Source organism: Notechis scutatus, chromosome Z, assembly GCF_049901735.1.
Source record: "Notechis scutatus isolate UNSWTSFEM ecotype Mainland chromosome Z, rNotScu1.2, whole genome shotgun sequence".
NCBI classification, from domain to species: Eukaryota; Metazoa; Chordata; class Lepidosauria; order Squamata; family Elapidae; genus Notechis; species Notechis scutatus.
In genome coordinates this window covers 127377091-127393513 of record NC_142025.1, presented here as the reverse complement: position 1 = coordinate 127393513, position 16423 = coordinate 127377091, and the positions used below count along the sequence as shown (strand labels likewise).

The following is a 16423-nucleotide window of genomic DNA, read 5'->3' as shown; positions in this document are numbered from 1 at the left end:
CTCTCTCTCTCTTTCTGTTTCTCTCTTTCTCTCTCTCCTTTCTTTCTGCATCTCTCTCTGTTTCTCTTTCTCTCTGTCTCTCTCTCTCCTTCTTTCTTTCTTTCTGCCTCTCTTTCTCTCTGTCACTCTCTCTTTCTCTCTTTCAATCTCAGTCCAAGCCCACCTTACAGGGTGGTTGTGAGATTTATAATAACAAACACAGAGAAGCTCCCGGAGAAGCTACCAATCTAACTAGTAAATAAACAAACCCACAGGCTAGCCACATGAAATGTCAACTATGCAATCCCAGCCTCAACTCAATTCCAGAGCCAAAAGTCCAAAGAGAAGGACGGGAAACCGAGCTGCCTCGTTTGGAGATTAGTCACCCAGATTTCAGCTCGTGGCCTTCTCCTTACGCCAAGAGCCCACGTCGAGCCTCTGACTTGGGTATAAACAGTTGGTTAGAAAAACCACCCACAATAGAGAAAGGGATTGACTTTCCTAGAAGAAACAAACATTTGGATTAACATAAGAAGGGGGAAGAAAAAAAGGGAGGAAGGGAGGAACACTGATTTGTTCAATTTCCCCTCTTTCTCTCTCTTCCTCCATGTCCTGCAGCTTAGCCTCCCTCCTTCGCAAAAATCTGCTTCCAATTTAAAGTTTTCCTCCTTCCCTTGATTTCATCTGCTCTTGCTAGCTAGGGCTAAGCTCTGGAGACTCAAGGCATGATTTAACCCAATCCTGCCTCCCTCCAGCCTGCTTCCCTCCCTCCAGCATTGAGTTGAGTTGTCCTTGGCTTTCTACACAACACCATTTCCTGTGCCTGCCCTGGCGACCCACCCCCCACTGTAGCATTTGTTTTAAAAGACATTTCCCCCTTCCCCTTGCTGCCTTCAAAAAGAGGGAAAGGTGCCTACAGCTTTGCCTGATGAAGGCAAAAAAAAAAAAGAAGGAAAACTGGCTTTCTTTGTTTTGAATCAATGCAGGCAAGCGAGCAAGCGAGTAGGAGCAATTCCAGGCACCATATCTGGAAAAACCAACAAATATTACATCAGGACCTAGACTTTCCCTGAAGGCCAGCAAAGAAGAGGATATTTTTACAAGCAAGGATCCATTACCAAAAAGGCCCCGTTTCTAGGATCCAACAGTTCTTTTGGTAAGCCAAATACAGGCAGTTCTCAACTTACAATCATTTGTTTAGTGACAGTTGCAAAGTTGCAATAGTGGTGAAAATAAAAATACAACCAGTCCTCACACCTATGACCATAGCAGCATCCCCAAGGTCAAAATTTGGGTGGTTGGCCAATGACTCGTATTCAGGGGTGGGCTGCTGTGGGTTCACAGGGGTTTGGGAGAGCCTCTAGCTAAGATTCTGTGCCGTTTGGAGAGCCCCCAAATCCCACTCCTGGCTGGCCCCACTCACCTCGTCCCCTCCCCTCCCAGGAATCCTCACACAGCCCATTTTGAATGCAGGTAAGTGTAGCTCAGAGGTTCGGGGAGGGCAAAAATGGGCCTCCTGGAAGTTCAGGAAGGCCAGAAATGGGCCAATTTCCAGCTTCCAGAGAGCCTCCGGAGCCCGGGAAGGGCAAACCCACCACCACCCCGCCGTGGTGCAAGAGGCCGACTAGGCCACGCCACAATAGCCATGGCCACCCAGCAACCAGGCAGAGAACCCTTTGTTAAATTTTTGAAGCCCACCCCTACTCGTATTTACAATGGTTGCAACATCCCAGATTCCCGTGATCCTCTTTTGTGACCTTCAACAATGGGAGCAGCGGATTTGCTTAACAACTGCATGATTCACTTAACAAGTAGGAAGATTTGCTTTAAAAATCATGGCAAAAAAAGTGATTAAATCTGGCATGACTCACTTAATAGCTGCCTTGGCTAGCAATGGAAATTCTGGCCTTAATTGTGGTCATATGTCGAGCAGCAGACTAATATGAACAAAGATACATTACAACCATTTGTGGCTTTCCAGCATACACACATACACACACACACACACACACACACACACATTATCATCATCATCTTCATTTAACGACCCCATAATCCCTTGCGGGGTTGAGCCTGGGCAACTGAATGGAGCTAGCAGAGTGTTTTAATGGCCGGATGCCCTTCCAATTGCCAATACAGAGTTTTGTTCAGCAGAGATATATTTTCATTGATATTCTCACTGATTTTATATATATATATATATTGGGTGGGGGTGTGTTCTCATTGGTTGGGGGCCTGGCTGTGATCTGTGAGCCAACCCCCCAACCAATCAGATCACAGCCAGGCCCCCACCCAGTCAAGTCGCACTCCCACTGGCAGTTAAAAGAAAAAACAGCTGCAAGCTCACATTACTCCAAGAAGCACAAAGCTGAAGACACAAGCCTGAAGATGATGAATGAGACTTCATCGAAACGTCGCCTAGATACTTCCAATTCTATGTGGGAGAAAACCCGAATAACCAAAGATCCATATATGTATATATCAGACAACCACTCAAGCTATACCAATATTATGATGGGTTAGAACAATTACAGATAGTCCTCGAACTTACAACAGTTCATTTAGTGACCATTCAAAGTTACAATGCCACTGAAAAACAGTGATGACCATTTTTCTCACTTACAGCATTTCTCTTATCAGCATTGCAGGATCCCTGATTTACATTTGGATGCTTGACAACTGACTCACATTTATGATGGTTGAGGAGTCATATGATTCCCTTTTGCAACCTTCTGACAAGCAAAGTCTGTGGAGAAACCAGATTCACTGAACAAACAGGGTACTAATTTAACAATTGCAATGATGCATTTAACAAACGGGGCAAGAAAAGTCATAAAATGGGACAAAACTCACTTAACAAATTTCTCACTTAGCAACATGAATTTTGGGCTCAATTGTGGGGATAGGTTGAAGACTACCTGTCATCAGTGGAAATCCTTGCCTCCAGAAGTTGTGGATGTTCCAGCACTTGAAGTTTTTAAGAAGAGATTGGACAACCGTTTGTCTGGAATGGAATAGGGTTTTCCTACCTGAGCAGGGGGTTGGACTAGAAGACCCCCAAGGTCCCTTCTGCTATTCTGTTATACATTCTGTTATATCTTATACTGCCTGAACTGTTAAAATCTTTTTTTTTAAATAACCCCCCAGTGGTATGAATAATGTACTCTAACTACAACATTATACCACTGTGATGAACGAAATAAGAGTTACTTACTTAATCAGGGTGTGTGGAATAATTATTAAGGCATTGAAAATATTAATACTGATACTTAAGGTACCATTCATCTTAAAACCAATATGCTCTGGGTAGCATATATCCAAAGACAAAACAATATATGCAAACAGTAAAATCAGAATGAAGAATTAACTATTGAATGGACTGATTTTGGTCTCAAAATAAATGTTTAAACCAAACAGGCCATCATAGATTGTGATATTTTTCACTCTTTTAATCTGTTCATTATCTAAAGAATACATTTTATACACGTGCATGGTAAATCAAGCCTCCTCTGATTCTAAGGCTTCAAAGAAATTAAGATGGATGTGAGTAAATCTACCCTTTCCCTCAGCTACAAATTTCCCCTCTGTATAGAATACCATTAATAGCAGTATTTCTCCACCTTAGAAACTTCATGATGTGTGGACTTTTATTTCCAGAATTCCCCAAGCATATTCTAGTAGTTGAAATCCACATATCTTAAAGTTGCCAAGGTTGTGAAACATTGGCCTGTAGGATCTCCATCTCAGCTGATTTAAGGATCAACTGATTTGAACTTCTTCTGTTCCAAAACTTTAAATTCCAAGGCACACAAATTCAACATAGAACTCCACAGGTGAAGTCCACGAGGAGAGGGAAGAGTCCTTATGCATCATTTCTGGGCCTGCTCCTACAGAAAGAACCAGTATTTTACTTATTTACATATTTTACTTGGAAGCTTCCAGGCTCCACAATGAGTGCCTGGGAATTTGGGAGGGGGGATTTCTTAGAGAGGTAGAAGATTAGACTCAACAACATTCTTTCACAGAAAGTCAAAGCCAAGTTATCCTGCACCTGGAGGGGATTATCTGGAGGACAATGTTTGATGCACCATGTGATGGACTGGTAGGTGCAGGGGAGGATTTTTTTATTTTCTTTTGGGAAGGGAAAACCAGAATTCTCAGATGTACCAATATGACAACTCTAATAAAATGGAACTTTGAGAAAATGCTTTCTCTGAGTTTAGTGGGCTGGAGCTTGTTAGTTGGAATGCTAACACCCAGGGGTGGGATTCAAATTTTTTAACAACCGGTTCTGTGGACATGGCTTAGTTGGTGGACATGGCTTGGTGGTCATGTTATTGGCTGGGCATGGCCAACTCAATATCACTCACATCAAGGCACGCATCTCCTCGCCTCTCATGACTGCGGAGAAGCTGCAGCAGTCGTAAGTGTGAAAAATGGTCATAAGTCACTTTTTTTCAGTGCCATTGTAACTTTGAATGGTCACTCCACACAAGCAAAGTACTCTCTGGGAAAAACTCCAGAGAGGTTCCTGAGACAGGAAGTCTAATCCTGCCAAGAATATAATAAAGGTTAACGGAGAGGCAGTTTTTGTAAGCAACACCAGAATGTTTCCTTCCTGCCTTCCTTACAGGATGAGGCCAGTAATTTCTTCTAACAACTGGTTCTCAGAACTGCTTAGAATGTTAACAACCGGTTCTAGCGAATAGGTGCGAACTGGTAGAATCCCACCCCTGCTAATACCCCAATTAGCAGATGGAATAAATTAAGTACAAGAAAACCAAGATTATTAGCTGTTAACCTAGGATATATTCCCGACAAGAATAGATCAGTCAGCAGCTTTCAAGCTTATGTTGAAAAGTCAGACATATTCCATCACTTTGTCTAATAATGACAAAGATCCAAATAGGTGGCAATTGTTAAAGGCCACCTAATACAGATTTTATCAACACTATGTTTGACAAGTTAGGCAAGATCACCTATTAAGAGGCATTTATCCCTTTCAGGTTAAATACTCAGTTCTGATTAATCTTCCACAGTTCAGTGATTATGGCACCAAAGTACAGTGACTGTAGATCTCATGCTTTGAAACAGTTTAGGTATATCCTATTTTTCAGCCTATATTATCTAAAATATCTGTTAAGTTTGAGGCATGGGTTTAATGAACAGAGACCAGACGGTAAACCTTGAACTTCAGCTCTTTATTCACAAGCATAACAGAGACAAAAACCCCCGGCTAGCAGTCACTCTTTTATAGAGTAAGCTGCTATCCGGATAACCAATGGATCGTGTTATAGCGTTTGAATCTTGGCGCGGCCCGCCAACAGCCAGTCAGATTGCTCGGAATGAACCAATCATAACTTGCCATTATATGGGCCAATAGGACGTGCAGGATTACAATCCTGCTAGGCAAATGAATCTTTATTAATTATATTTCTTTAGTTCACAACACCCCTCCCCCCTGGGTTCCGTTTGACGGCTGTGGTGACCTAATCACGCAGGTATGCAGGTCGTTTTACCTGCCTAGTTGATTTCCGCTGTTCCACCAGTTTTTTTCCGCTGTTCCACCGGTTTTTGTTTAAAGTTCGGTTCCGGTGGAACGCAAGGCTCGTTTTCGCACGGGGTTGATTCCGTGACACTATCAGGGTCCCTTAAATCCATTCCTGGATCGGGCGGGCATGTTTCCGCTATGGTGTTCCTCTGTGGGGAGGATGCCCCCGATCCCGGACCTTCTTCAGGTGGCGTGAGCACTTGGTTTAGCGGCCATCTGTCCTCGATTACATCATCGTCTATACGGTCTTCGTCCCCCTCGGTATTCCCTCCCCCCTGAGTTTGGAAGTCCGGGGGGTCGCGGATATTTGGTTGTAAACGAGATCGAAGTTGATCTATGTGGCATTTCCATATCTTACCGTCTGTCATCTTAAGGCGGTAAGATCTAGGGCCAGTGAGGTAGACTACGGTGGCTGGGACCCTAGCAACGGTTCGCCGGAAAGGTTTTTGGCGTGAGACCAAGTCGCCTACCTTGAATTGGCGATACGTTCCGCTGGATCCACAAGGTTTCTCTGGCGAATAAGACAGGTGTAATAGGTCGAGGTGGGAGCGAAGCTTCCGCCCCATTAAAAGTTCGGCTGGAGTCTTGTTGGTGACACTGTGGGGGTAATGTGTTGTAGTAAGAGTATTTTGTTCAATCTAGCGTCGATGTCCCCCGGATCCATTTTTGTAGTGTCTTTTTAAGGAATTGGACCATCTGTTCCGCCCTACCGTTTGCCGCAGGGTGAGCCGGCGAGTTAAGGCATGGCGGATGCCCGGTCCGCCAAGTATTGTTCAAGGTGAGGGCAGTAAACTGGGGTCCGTTGTCGGAAACTAGAACGTCCGGGAAACCGTGTGTTGCAAATAATCTATCTAGTTTTTTAATAACGGAGTCAGTAGTCATGCTTTTCATCTTGTGGATTTCAAGCCAGTTGGAGTAAGCATCCACGGTTAGGAGAAAAGTATGTCCTTCCGTGGGTCCTGCGAAATCAATGTGGATGCGGGACCACGGGCCTCGAGGAGTTTCCCATTCGGTGGGGGTGCTCTGGTGGGCGTTGCTGACCTCTTGGCAGTTTCTACATGTGGTTACCCAGGCTTCAATTTGTTTATCGATGCCTGGCCACCACGCGTAACCGCGAGAGCCTTCATGCGGACGATGCCCGGATGTCCTTCGTGCAGGGTTTGCAACACGAGTCGCTGTAGTCTCTCTGGCACGACGACTCTATCTCCCCATAGGATGCAGCCCTTCTGGGAGAATAGTTCCGTTTGCCGGTGCTTGAACGGCGCAAAAATGGCGGGGTTTCTTCGACTGGCCACCCGCGTTCGACCCAACTGAGAACTTTGCGAGGATAGAGTCTCGTTTTGTGCCGGCAGCGATATCTCTTGCCGTTAGTGGCGGCGAGTTGAGGGTTTCAATTTGCAGCATGGTGAGGGTTGGAGCTGGGTCTCTGACGGTTTCCGGAAGTGGGGAACGGCTCAAAGCGTCAGCGTGGGGAATGGCTTTCCCCGGGCGATGCTGCAGTACGTAGTTGTAGGCTGCTAGGAATTCTGACCAGCGAGTCATTCTAGGCGATAATATATGCGGGGTTGGTTTATCACCTGCTAAAATGCCAAGTAAAGGCTTGTGGTCTGTAATTAGAGTAACGGGGCCGCCTGTACACATATTCGTGGAATCGCTTCACGGCTGATACAATAGCAAGAGCCTCTTTGTCAAGTTGGCTATAGTTATTTTATTTATTTATTTTATTTATTTGATTTGCCAATTGTTTACAAGATAATAAGTATAAGTGTATACATAGTTGTGAATACATGAAATGGGTACATATAAGAAAAATAAAAGAATAAGAGAAACAATAGGACAGGGACGGTAGGCACGATGGTGCGCTTCCGTTCAGCCTTTGATAATGTCCGCGAAAAGTACGCAATGGGGGCTTCATGCCCGTTTGGTAATATGTGACTCAAAATGGCTCCAACCCCAAATGGTGATGCGTCGCACGTAATATTTAATGGTAAAGTCTCGTTGTACTGCATTAGAACAGCATCGGATGTTAATAAGTGTTTCACTTTTTGAAAAGAGCGTTCTTCTCGATGTCCCCAGACCCAGGTGGCTTTCTTGTCGAGAAGTCTATGTAGGGGCTCAGCTACGGTCGCCTTCTGGGACAAGAAGACGTTGTAAAAGTTAATAAGTCCCAGGAAAGCCTGGAGATCAGTCTTATTTTTAGGTCTTGGGGCGTTCTTGATTGCCCTGAGTTTGTTTTCGGTAGGGTGAATACCGTGTTTATCGAGGAGCTATCCGAGAAACTCTACCCTTTCAGTGCATAGTTGATATTTATTTTTTTAACCTTGAGACCGGCGTCCTTAAATCTATGTAAAACCAATCTGAGACGCCTTTCAAGCTCTTGTCTATTTGGGGCAGCAATTAACACGTCATCAAGTATGGTACAACCCTTTTATTCCTTGTAAAAGTCTCTCCATTAGACTCTGAAATATCCGGGGCTACACTCACTCCGAACTGGAGTCTGTTGCATTTAAAGGCACCTCGGTGGGTAACGATAGTCTGTGCCTCTGCGGTTTCCGCATCAACGGGTAGTTGTTGATACGCTTGCGCTAAGTCTAACTTTGTGAAGATCTTCCCGCCGCCCAGGGAGTGGAGAAGATGTTGAACCACCGGCACTGGATAAGCGCCCTGTTGGAGTGCGTGGTTCAGAGTGGCGCGGTAGTCTCCACAAATTCTGATCGACCCATCCGGTTTGATGGGGGTTACGATTGGGGTTTCCCAACGGGCATGGTCAATAGGCTCCAACACCCCTTGGGCTATTAACTTATCAAGTTGCTCGTCAATCTTGGGTTTAAGGGCAAACGGCACCCGATGAGGCTTAAGGCGGATAGGGGCTACTTCTGGATTGAGGCTAAATGATATAGGGGTCCCCTTGTACTTGCCTAAGTTGTCCGAAAACACGTCGTGGAATTCCTGGATGATGCTCTCTTCCCAATCGTCGCTTCCGGCCTGGTGAATGCCGGCCACCTCGATCCCGAGTGGGGCGAACCATTGTAGGCCTAGTAAGCTGCGCCGATCACCATCAACGACAGTTAATGGGAGCAGCACGGCACGATTCTTAAAAGATACTTGGACTTGACTCACTCCGACGACTGGGATCGTGTTCCCCTGGTAATCTCTGAGGATGATTTTCTATGTCCCGAGGTCTTGACGACGGATGGTGGGGATCAGCTGTTTAAGAGTCTTCCAGGAAATCATCGAGAGGGACGATCCGGAGTCGACTTCCATCAGTCAGGGTTTGTTCTCGATGGCCACTTCCACTCGGATCTTTTGTTTGTCTAATGACGAAGTGTGGCCGATAATAATAGTCTGGTGTGTCTCTTCTCGTCGTGCTGGAAGAGCAGATGTTTTGCTGCTGTAGGCATGGTTGTTCCATTGGTTATTCAAAAGATCCCAATTTGCAGGGAGGTTCCCTGTGGTTTGGCGGAGGTTGTTCTCCTTTCTGTTTGTGTTGGATTCCCTCTTACTTCTGCAAACCCGTGCGATGTGGCCTCTCTTCCCACAGGAACGGCAGATTGCGTCGAGGAATTTGCAACCGGATCGCGGTGGTTTCCCCACAACCCGCACATGGGCGCTGAAGTTTTAGAGTTTGTTGATCTCGTTCGGCCCGAAGTCTATTAACCTCTTCTTCATCACTCTCGGATTGGGACTCGAGGTCCTCATGGTGCGCTGTTGCTGAGTGTCTTTCTAGTTGAGGCGAGGCTTCACGGGCGAATTGACGGAGCGGTGCATTGGTGCGGCGCATTCAAGCGGCCGACTTCTTGGTTGCCTCTGCTGCAGTAGCGTCAGCAATGGCTTCTGCAAGATCGATGTCCCCTTTTGCCATGATCTTGCTCTGTACTGTGTGGTCATCTAATCCCAGAACTATGCGGTCTCGCATAGCTTCTTCTAGGTCTGAAAAACCACAGAGGCCTCCCAGGTTTCTAAGGTCAGCGATGAAGTCTGCAATACTTTCACCCTTCCGCTGATCCCGTTGATAAAATTCGTGTCTCCGGACCAACGTTGGTATGGCAGGGGCATAGTAAGCCCGTAGGATAGGTTCGAGGTTGTCCCAATCCATTGATTTCACCTCAGCCGGTTTCGCGAGTGCCTTCGCCATCCTAAAAACGGCTGGTCCACAATGGGTCAAGAACACCGCCCGCTTCTTTCCGGGTGTTGCGTCTTTCAAATTGTTGGTTTCTAGGAACATTTGAAACCGATCCATATACAACTCCCAATCTTCCTTTTCCGGGTCAAAAGGAGCGGGTGGTATAGCGCCACCTGACATCCTGCCGATGTAGATGCGCTCTTAGCCACGTGCTTCGGTTGGTGCTCTGTAGGGTTTAGTCAGCTCTTTTGTCTCCGCATCCCACCTTCGTCACCAGTGTTAAGTTTGAGGCATGGGTTTAATGAACGGAGACCAGACGGTAAACCTTGAACTTCAGCTCTTTATTCACAAGCATAACAGAGACAAAAAAACCCGGCTAGCAGTCACTCTTTTATAGAGTAAGCTGCTATCCGGATAACCAATGGATAGTGTTATAGCGTTTGAATCTTGGCGCGGCCCGCCAACAGCCAGTCAGATTGCTCGGAATGAACCAATCATAACTTGCCATTATATGGGCCAATAGGACGTGCAGGATTACGATCCTGCTAGGCAAATGAATCTTTATTAATTATATTTCTTTAGTTCACAACAATATCCATAATACCTCAGGTAGAAAAATAGTTTCTGTTCCATCTTAGACTTAGCTGGAACAAAGCAATATTAAAGTTCCTTAAATCTGTGATAACATCTGAAAAAAAGTGAAGCAAATGGATCTCAGCAGCCATTTGAAAGTATTCTTATACAGAATAAAAACAGAATTATACAGAATAGCAGAGTTGGAAGGGACCTTGTAGGTTATCTAGCCCAAATCCACCCAAGCAGGAGACCTTACACCATTTCTGACAGATGACAGTCCACTTTCTTCACTGGTAAAGCCAGAGGAGTGCCCAGCTGTTTCCAAAACTTTATGCAAGGCCATGATTTTGGTAGCACACACTTAAACTATTCCTATCAGGTGTGGGGGGGACCACATACACACACACAAAGTCAGATTACAGATTAACAGAGTTGGAAGGGACCTTGTAGGTCATCTAGTCCAACCCCCTGCCCAAGCAGAAAACCTTACACCATTTTTGACAAATGGCAGTCCAATCTCTTCTTGAAAGCCTTCAGTGATGAAGCTCCCATAACCTCCAAAGGCAAGCTGTTCCATTTGTTGATTGTTATTTTTTTTTAATAAGGAGAAAGTGAAGAACCTAAAAATGTCACCTAATTGACTAAAGGGCTTGAAAATTATCTTCTTAGCCTTTGTAAACAGATTAACAGAGTTGGAGGGGACCTTGTTGGTCATCTAGTCCAACCCTCTGCTCAAGCAGGAGATCTTAAATAATTTCTGACAAATGGTAGTCCAGTCTCTTCTTGAAAGCCTCCAGTGATGAAGCTCCCACAACTTCTGAAGGCAAGCCGTTCCATTGGTTGATCGTTTTCACTGTCAGAAAATTTATCCTTGTTTCCAGGTTAAATCTCTCCTTGTTCAGTTTCCATCTATTATTCCTTGTCTGGCCTTCAGGTGCTTTGAAAACCAGGCTGACCCCCTCTTCTCTGTGACAGCCGCTCAAATATTGAAACACTACTATCATGCCTCCCTGGTCCTTCTCTTCACTAGACTAACTATGCCCAATTCCTGCAACCATTCATCGTATGTTTCTTGAAATAAAACTTCTTCAACCACAAAAGTTATGTTAGATAACAATAAGTAGATCAGGAGAAACATCCTCTTGCAATAAACATCAACACTAGTGTGGCCAATTTCTTAACTAGTTTTAACTGTCCTCTCCACACCTTTGGTACTTGTAACTATCAACTGAGTTATGTGATTGTCCACACATAGAACCTGAGATTATCATACATACCATAAAATTTCATACATTTCCATAAACGGATACGGGACATTTGGAAGAAATTAGGTTCGAGTGTCCAGGGAGACATGTTTGGGGCACAGAGAGGTTAAACCTACAAGAATCTCCCTGGAAAAAGACCTAATCTTTCAGGGATCATTTCTATAGTATCCAACTAGAGAAATGCACTCAAACACGGGAGGCTTTCAAGAAGAGATTGGACTGCCATCTGTCAGAAATGGTATAAGAGTCTCCTGCTTGGACAGTGGGTTGGACTAGATGACCTATAAGGTCCTTTCCAACTCTGTTAATCTAAAAGGGTAATTTTTAACCAAAATAATGACAGGTGGCTAAAAAAGCTGAAACAAACAGAAGGCGTCTATGGAAAGATTAAAGTGATGAATAAAGAAAATAAATCCATTATGTCTAATAAAGGGTGGAATGAGGACATAAAACGTAAATCATGATGGACAATTTGCTATTTCTTCCTCCAGGTTGGTTAGGACGAGAAGACCTTTCTTCTGAGTTTTTCTGAGGATAGGCTAGGAAAAAAACTCATACATCCATAGGTAAATAAGAGAAAGCAGATCAATTATAATATCATCATCTTAAATCAAGCCACATTTTGTATTTACAGATGTCCCATTTGTTGCAAAATTAACAGCACTGAAATTGGGCCTCTTAACTTTGGAGTAATTCAGGATGACTATTGTGTCTCATAAAGCTTTCGATTTAATTGCTATTCCATCCAGTTTACATTTTCCTAGAAAGGCAATTTTTTAACTTGCAGCAAGGGTAGAAACATCCAATAGGAAAATTTCTGCACTTAAACAAATCCTCCAGATTTAGAACACTCTTTCGAGGAAATTCTAGATCTTAAAGTCCAAGACTATCACACAAAGAGAAGACTTGGGGCAGGCAAGTGGCTGGTGGTATGCCACATGCTTATGAATGCAAACTATGTGAACACACACACAAACACACACACACCAAATTTGACAGCCAGCATTTCTAGTAAAAGGGCTTAAGTAGCAATTGCTAGGAAGATCCTGCTACCTCCTCCCATCATTAGAAGGGGAAATAATCACAGCAGATAGAATGCCTTTGACAAAAAAAGGAGCAACCTGATAGAACCTCCATATCGAAGGCAGTATACCTTGAAATTCCAGATACTTAGGAGCAAATAAAAAATAAAAAATAGAGAACCCACTTTGCATACTTCCCAGAAGAACTAACATGACCACTATTAGCAAAAGGAGGCTGGATTTTGGCCCTTGCAACCTCTGGAGGGCCCTGTGTCATCTGCTCAGGCCCTAACACTTAGCATGGATAAGCCAAGGAGCCACCTTTCAAATCAGGGTTGGTTCTCCAGCTGGCATCTTCCTCACATCAGGAAGGGTGGGCTAAGTCCCCTCCCCCCGCACTTTACCTTAGAAACAAATAGTTTGGAAATTTGCTCCAAACTCCTCCTGAATTAAATCCAATCCTCAGCTAGGCCTCCACCCTGTTTGGTGGGCCAGAGGCAAACCCGAGAATCGATGCAGGGAAAGGGGAAACCAACAGTGTCTGAATCCAATTAAAGGGCCATTCCCCCCCCACCAAAGCCCCAGGCTGGGCTGGCAGGGACCCCCGTTGCCTAGGAAATGGGGTGCAGGTCCAAAAGAAAAAACTGGGGGTGGTGGGGGAGAAAGAGAGAGAGCTTTGCACCATTGCAGAAAGCGAGTCAAAATGCAGAAGAGAGGCTTCCCTTTTCCCTACTCAAGGCTCTGTCTCTCCCACCCCAGTTTTTCTCCTGCATCCAAGCCTTGGATTCTGGCCAGTCTGGAGGAACTTAATTCTGTGGGATCCCAAGACCGTCACAGCCCCCATCTGGATTTCATTTGAACCAGACGCAGCCTGCCCAACCGACGGGTTGACCTTTCTTTTTGGAAAAAAACCCAGTTTCCTACCTCTGCCTTGGCAAGCCTGCCAACTTCCTCACAGCAATGCCCCAAAGCCAGAAAGCAGAGGGTTGCAGGCCCCCAAACCACTTTTACTTGACCACCCCCTCCCCCACCCGCAACCCTGCCAGGGAATCCCGAATTCAAGGATCCACCTTTGGCAGCAAATCTCTCCATCCACAGAGGCTTCTGCCCCTCCTCCTTTTGGCAAACAGGCTAGTGGAAATGCCTGTCAGGCAAGCCACATTCCCGCCCCCCTCTTCCTTGATTTTGGCTTCCAATCTTGCCCTTCCCAATGTGGTATTTAACGTTGAAAAGGTCATGTTCTAGAGCAACCACTTCAAGCAGATTGGAACAGGGGGTATCAGATGACAATGGCTCCTTCTCCCTGCAAAAAAATGCACTGCAAGCTTGATCTGTTTGGCCCAGTAAACCTCACACAATAACCCCACCCCACTAATTCTCCTACATTTTGCATTTTGGGGTGTACAGAAAAATCTGGTGTTAAAGGAGAAAAAGAAAGAAAAAAATACCTTCAGGAGAATACACATTAAGATACAAGCTAAAGATACAATTCCTACGAAAGACCAGATAAACGTTTGCAACTTTGGTGCTAGTCCCTAAGAGTCTGGCTAAAGTCACATAGCATGTGCAGCTACTATGAGATCCATTAAGTTGTACATCACCATGTGATACAATTCCAGTCAGTAATGTTATGTTTTTATACCTTGGCACAATTTTTGCAAAGTTGGTTCAGACCCACCAGAAAAAGAAAAGTGATAAGATACAGACACTATTTTGTTCTGAGTCCCTTTAATTTTATTATCCCTTTAATTTTTTTCTCCCTTCAATAGATAAAGAGCACAATAATCTGGCAGGGTAGTCAATTATTAAATATATTCCATCCAAGGCTGGGAATTCATAAATTTGTTTGCTTAGAGTACCAGGATGTTCATATCAACACTATAGTTTCATATAATAAACCATTCCTGCTTGAATAGCTTTTAGTCGCCTTGAAACCCAACTTAAAAACAAAACAAAAAGGTTAATTATTTGTCCAAGGCCACTTATTTCTAGAAAATGCCGTGTTATATTCCATTTGTAAAAACGGACACTTTTTTCCCTTCCCTCATTCACTTTCTCTTTTTTTAAATTTCCTTTAATGACCGGAATCCCTTCGTTTGCCTGCTCTTTGACACACAAACATAAACTTTCTGAAGCGACAACACAACATCTGGTTTGAAAGACAAAGAGCAAATGGAAAATTTAAGATTTTTATTTACGCATGTTCTCAGATGCTCAGATGCGCACGCATGATAACTCTACAAACAGACAGACATATTCATGTACATACATACATACATACATACATACATACATACATACATACATACAGGGGATGCAGTTTCTTCAGTTGAATCAAACTCACTATAAACACACTTTTTTCCATGACTTTTTCCCTGCCATCCTTCCCTCCCTGAACTTCAGCATCACTCCCTCCCCCTGCAACTAAGGCATTGCCCAAATAGCAAACGCCCCCTCGCCTCACCTTCCAAGGGGACTCCCATTGTTGGGAGATCTTTATCCTCCTCTCCAAAAATCAGCTTGAACTCTAAGTCTTCATCTTCGCAGTTTGCAGCACCCATTTTTGAGAGAGAGAGACAGAGAGACACACACACACACAGAGAAGGAGTGAATGGATAGACGTGCCTAATATGGTTAAGGAAAAAAACCTCTTTTAAAACAGTTAAAAGAAAAGGGATGGAGAAGAAAAAGAGAAAGTGGAAAGCGTTTCCTTTGCTAACTTAAAACTTTTCTTTTGTTATCACCCACCCTCAATATTGAAGCAATAATCATTATTAAAAAGAAAAGTTCCCCAAAGTTTTCTCTCTCCTCCAGTTGCCTGCTTCTCACTCCCCAGCTCTCTCTTGATTGGTTCTTTAAAGACCTCAAACCATGCCCCCAGATGTCAGATTAAGCTCCACCCACCCAGAGGCTTGGGAAAGGAGGGGTAAGAATGTGCAGTGGGCTATCCTTTCATGCCTGCTCCATAGGAAAAGAAATCTTTGGGCCCCCCCATCCCTCCCTGTCTCTTTCTCCAAGATGGAGCTTACCTGGAGCTCTAGCAAAAGGCTGAGCAAGGAGGAAACTTCTAACAGTCCCCGGTTTTGGGGTTTGCTTAATTAGGGCGAGATGGACTCAGGGGCTTGGAAACAGCAGGATAAATGTTTAGTTTTACAAGCCTATTACGGTGATGAAAGCAAGTATGATGCTTAAGAAACTCCTACCCAGGTCAATTACAAGTTTCTGCAGAAGACAGGGAAATATGATGGAGGTATTGTTCCAGATGAGTGAGTGAGCAAGTAAGGAAGGAAGGAAGAAAGGAAAGAAGGAAAGAAGGAAGGAAAGAAGGGGAGGGGGGAGGAAGGAAGGAAGGAAGGGGGAGGGGAGGGAAAAAAAGGAGGGAGGGAAAAAGAATGGAAGGAAGGAAAGAAAAGAGAAGGAGGGAGTGGGAAGGAGGAAGGAAGAAAAAGAGGAAGGGAATGAGAGGAAGGAAAGAATGAAGGAAGGAAAAAAGGAAGGAAGGAAGGAAAAGAGGGAGGGAATGGGAAAAAGGAAGGAAGGAAAGAAAAGAGAGGGAGAAGGACTCCCCCACTAAAAAAAGATATTTGATACCTTTATATCTGATGAAGATGTGAAAATATCAAACCAGATGATGTCCAGCTTTTTTTTTCTAGCAGGACAGGAGGTTATCTTTCATGCTTTTTCTTTGGGGTGCTCAAAAGGGTTTTCATATTCTACCAGCCTCAACCACCCTGTGAGGTAGGTCAACAGCTCCAACCAGCCCAAAGTCATCCGGTGAATTTCCATCACTGCAGCTGAACTCAGACTATGAGTCTCTGTCCACTTCTAGACTCTTGGGTATAACAAACTCTGAACTCAGTTGCCCCTTGGGCAGTGTGTAACATCGACCAGAAACAGTGTAAACCAA

At 44.4% G+C, this 16423-nt stretch overlaps 1 protein-coding gene across 1 annotated transcript in view; it reads right to left on the bottom strand.

Moving 5' to 3' along the window:
• The window catches only part of NFATC4 (nuclear factor of activated T cells 4), a 46390-nt gene extending 31025 nt beyond the window's left edge, over positions 1 to 15365 (bottom strand). Inside the window, exon 1 of the mRNA XM_026687671.2 lies at positions 14981 to 15365. Coding sequence (XP_026543456.1) covers positions 14981 to 15077 — 97 coding nt within the window. The 5' untranslated portion in view covers positions 15078 to 15365. The remainder of the gene's footprint in view (positions 1 to 14980) is intronic.
• Positions 15366 to 16423: the final 1058 nt, after the last annotated feature.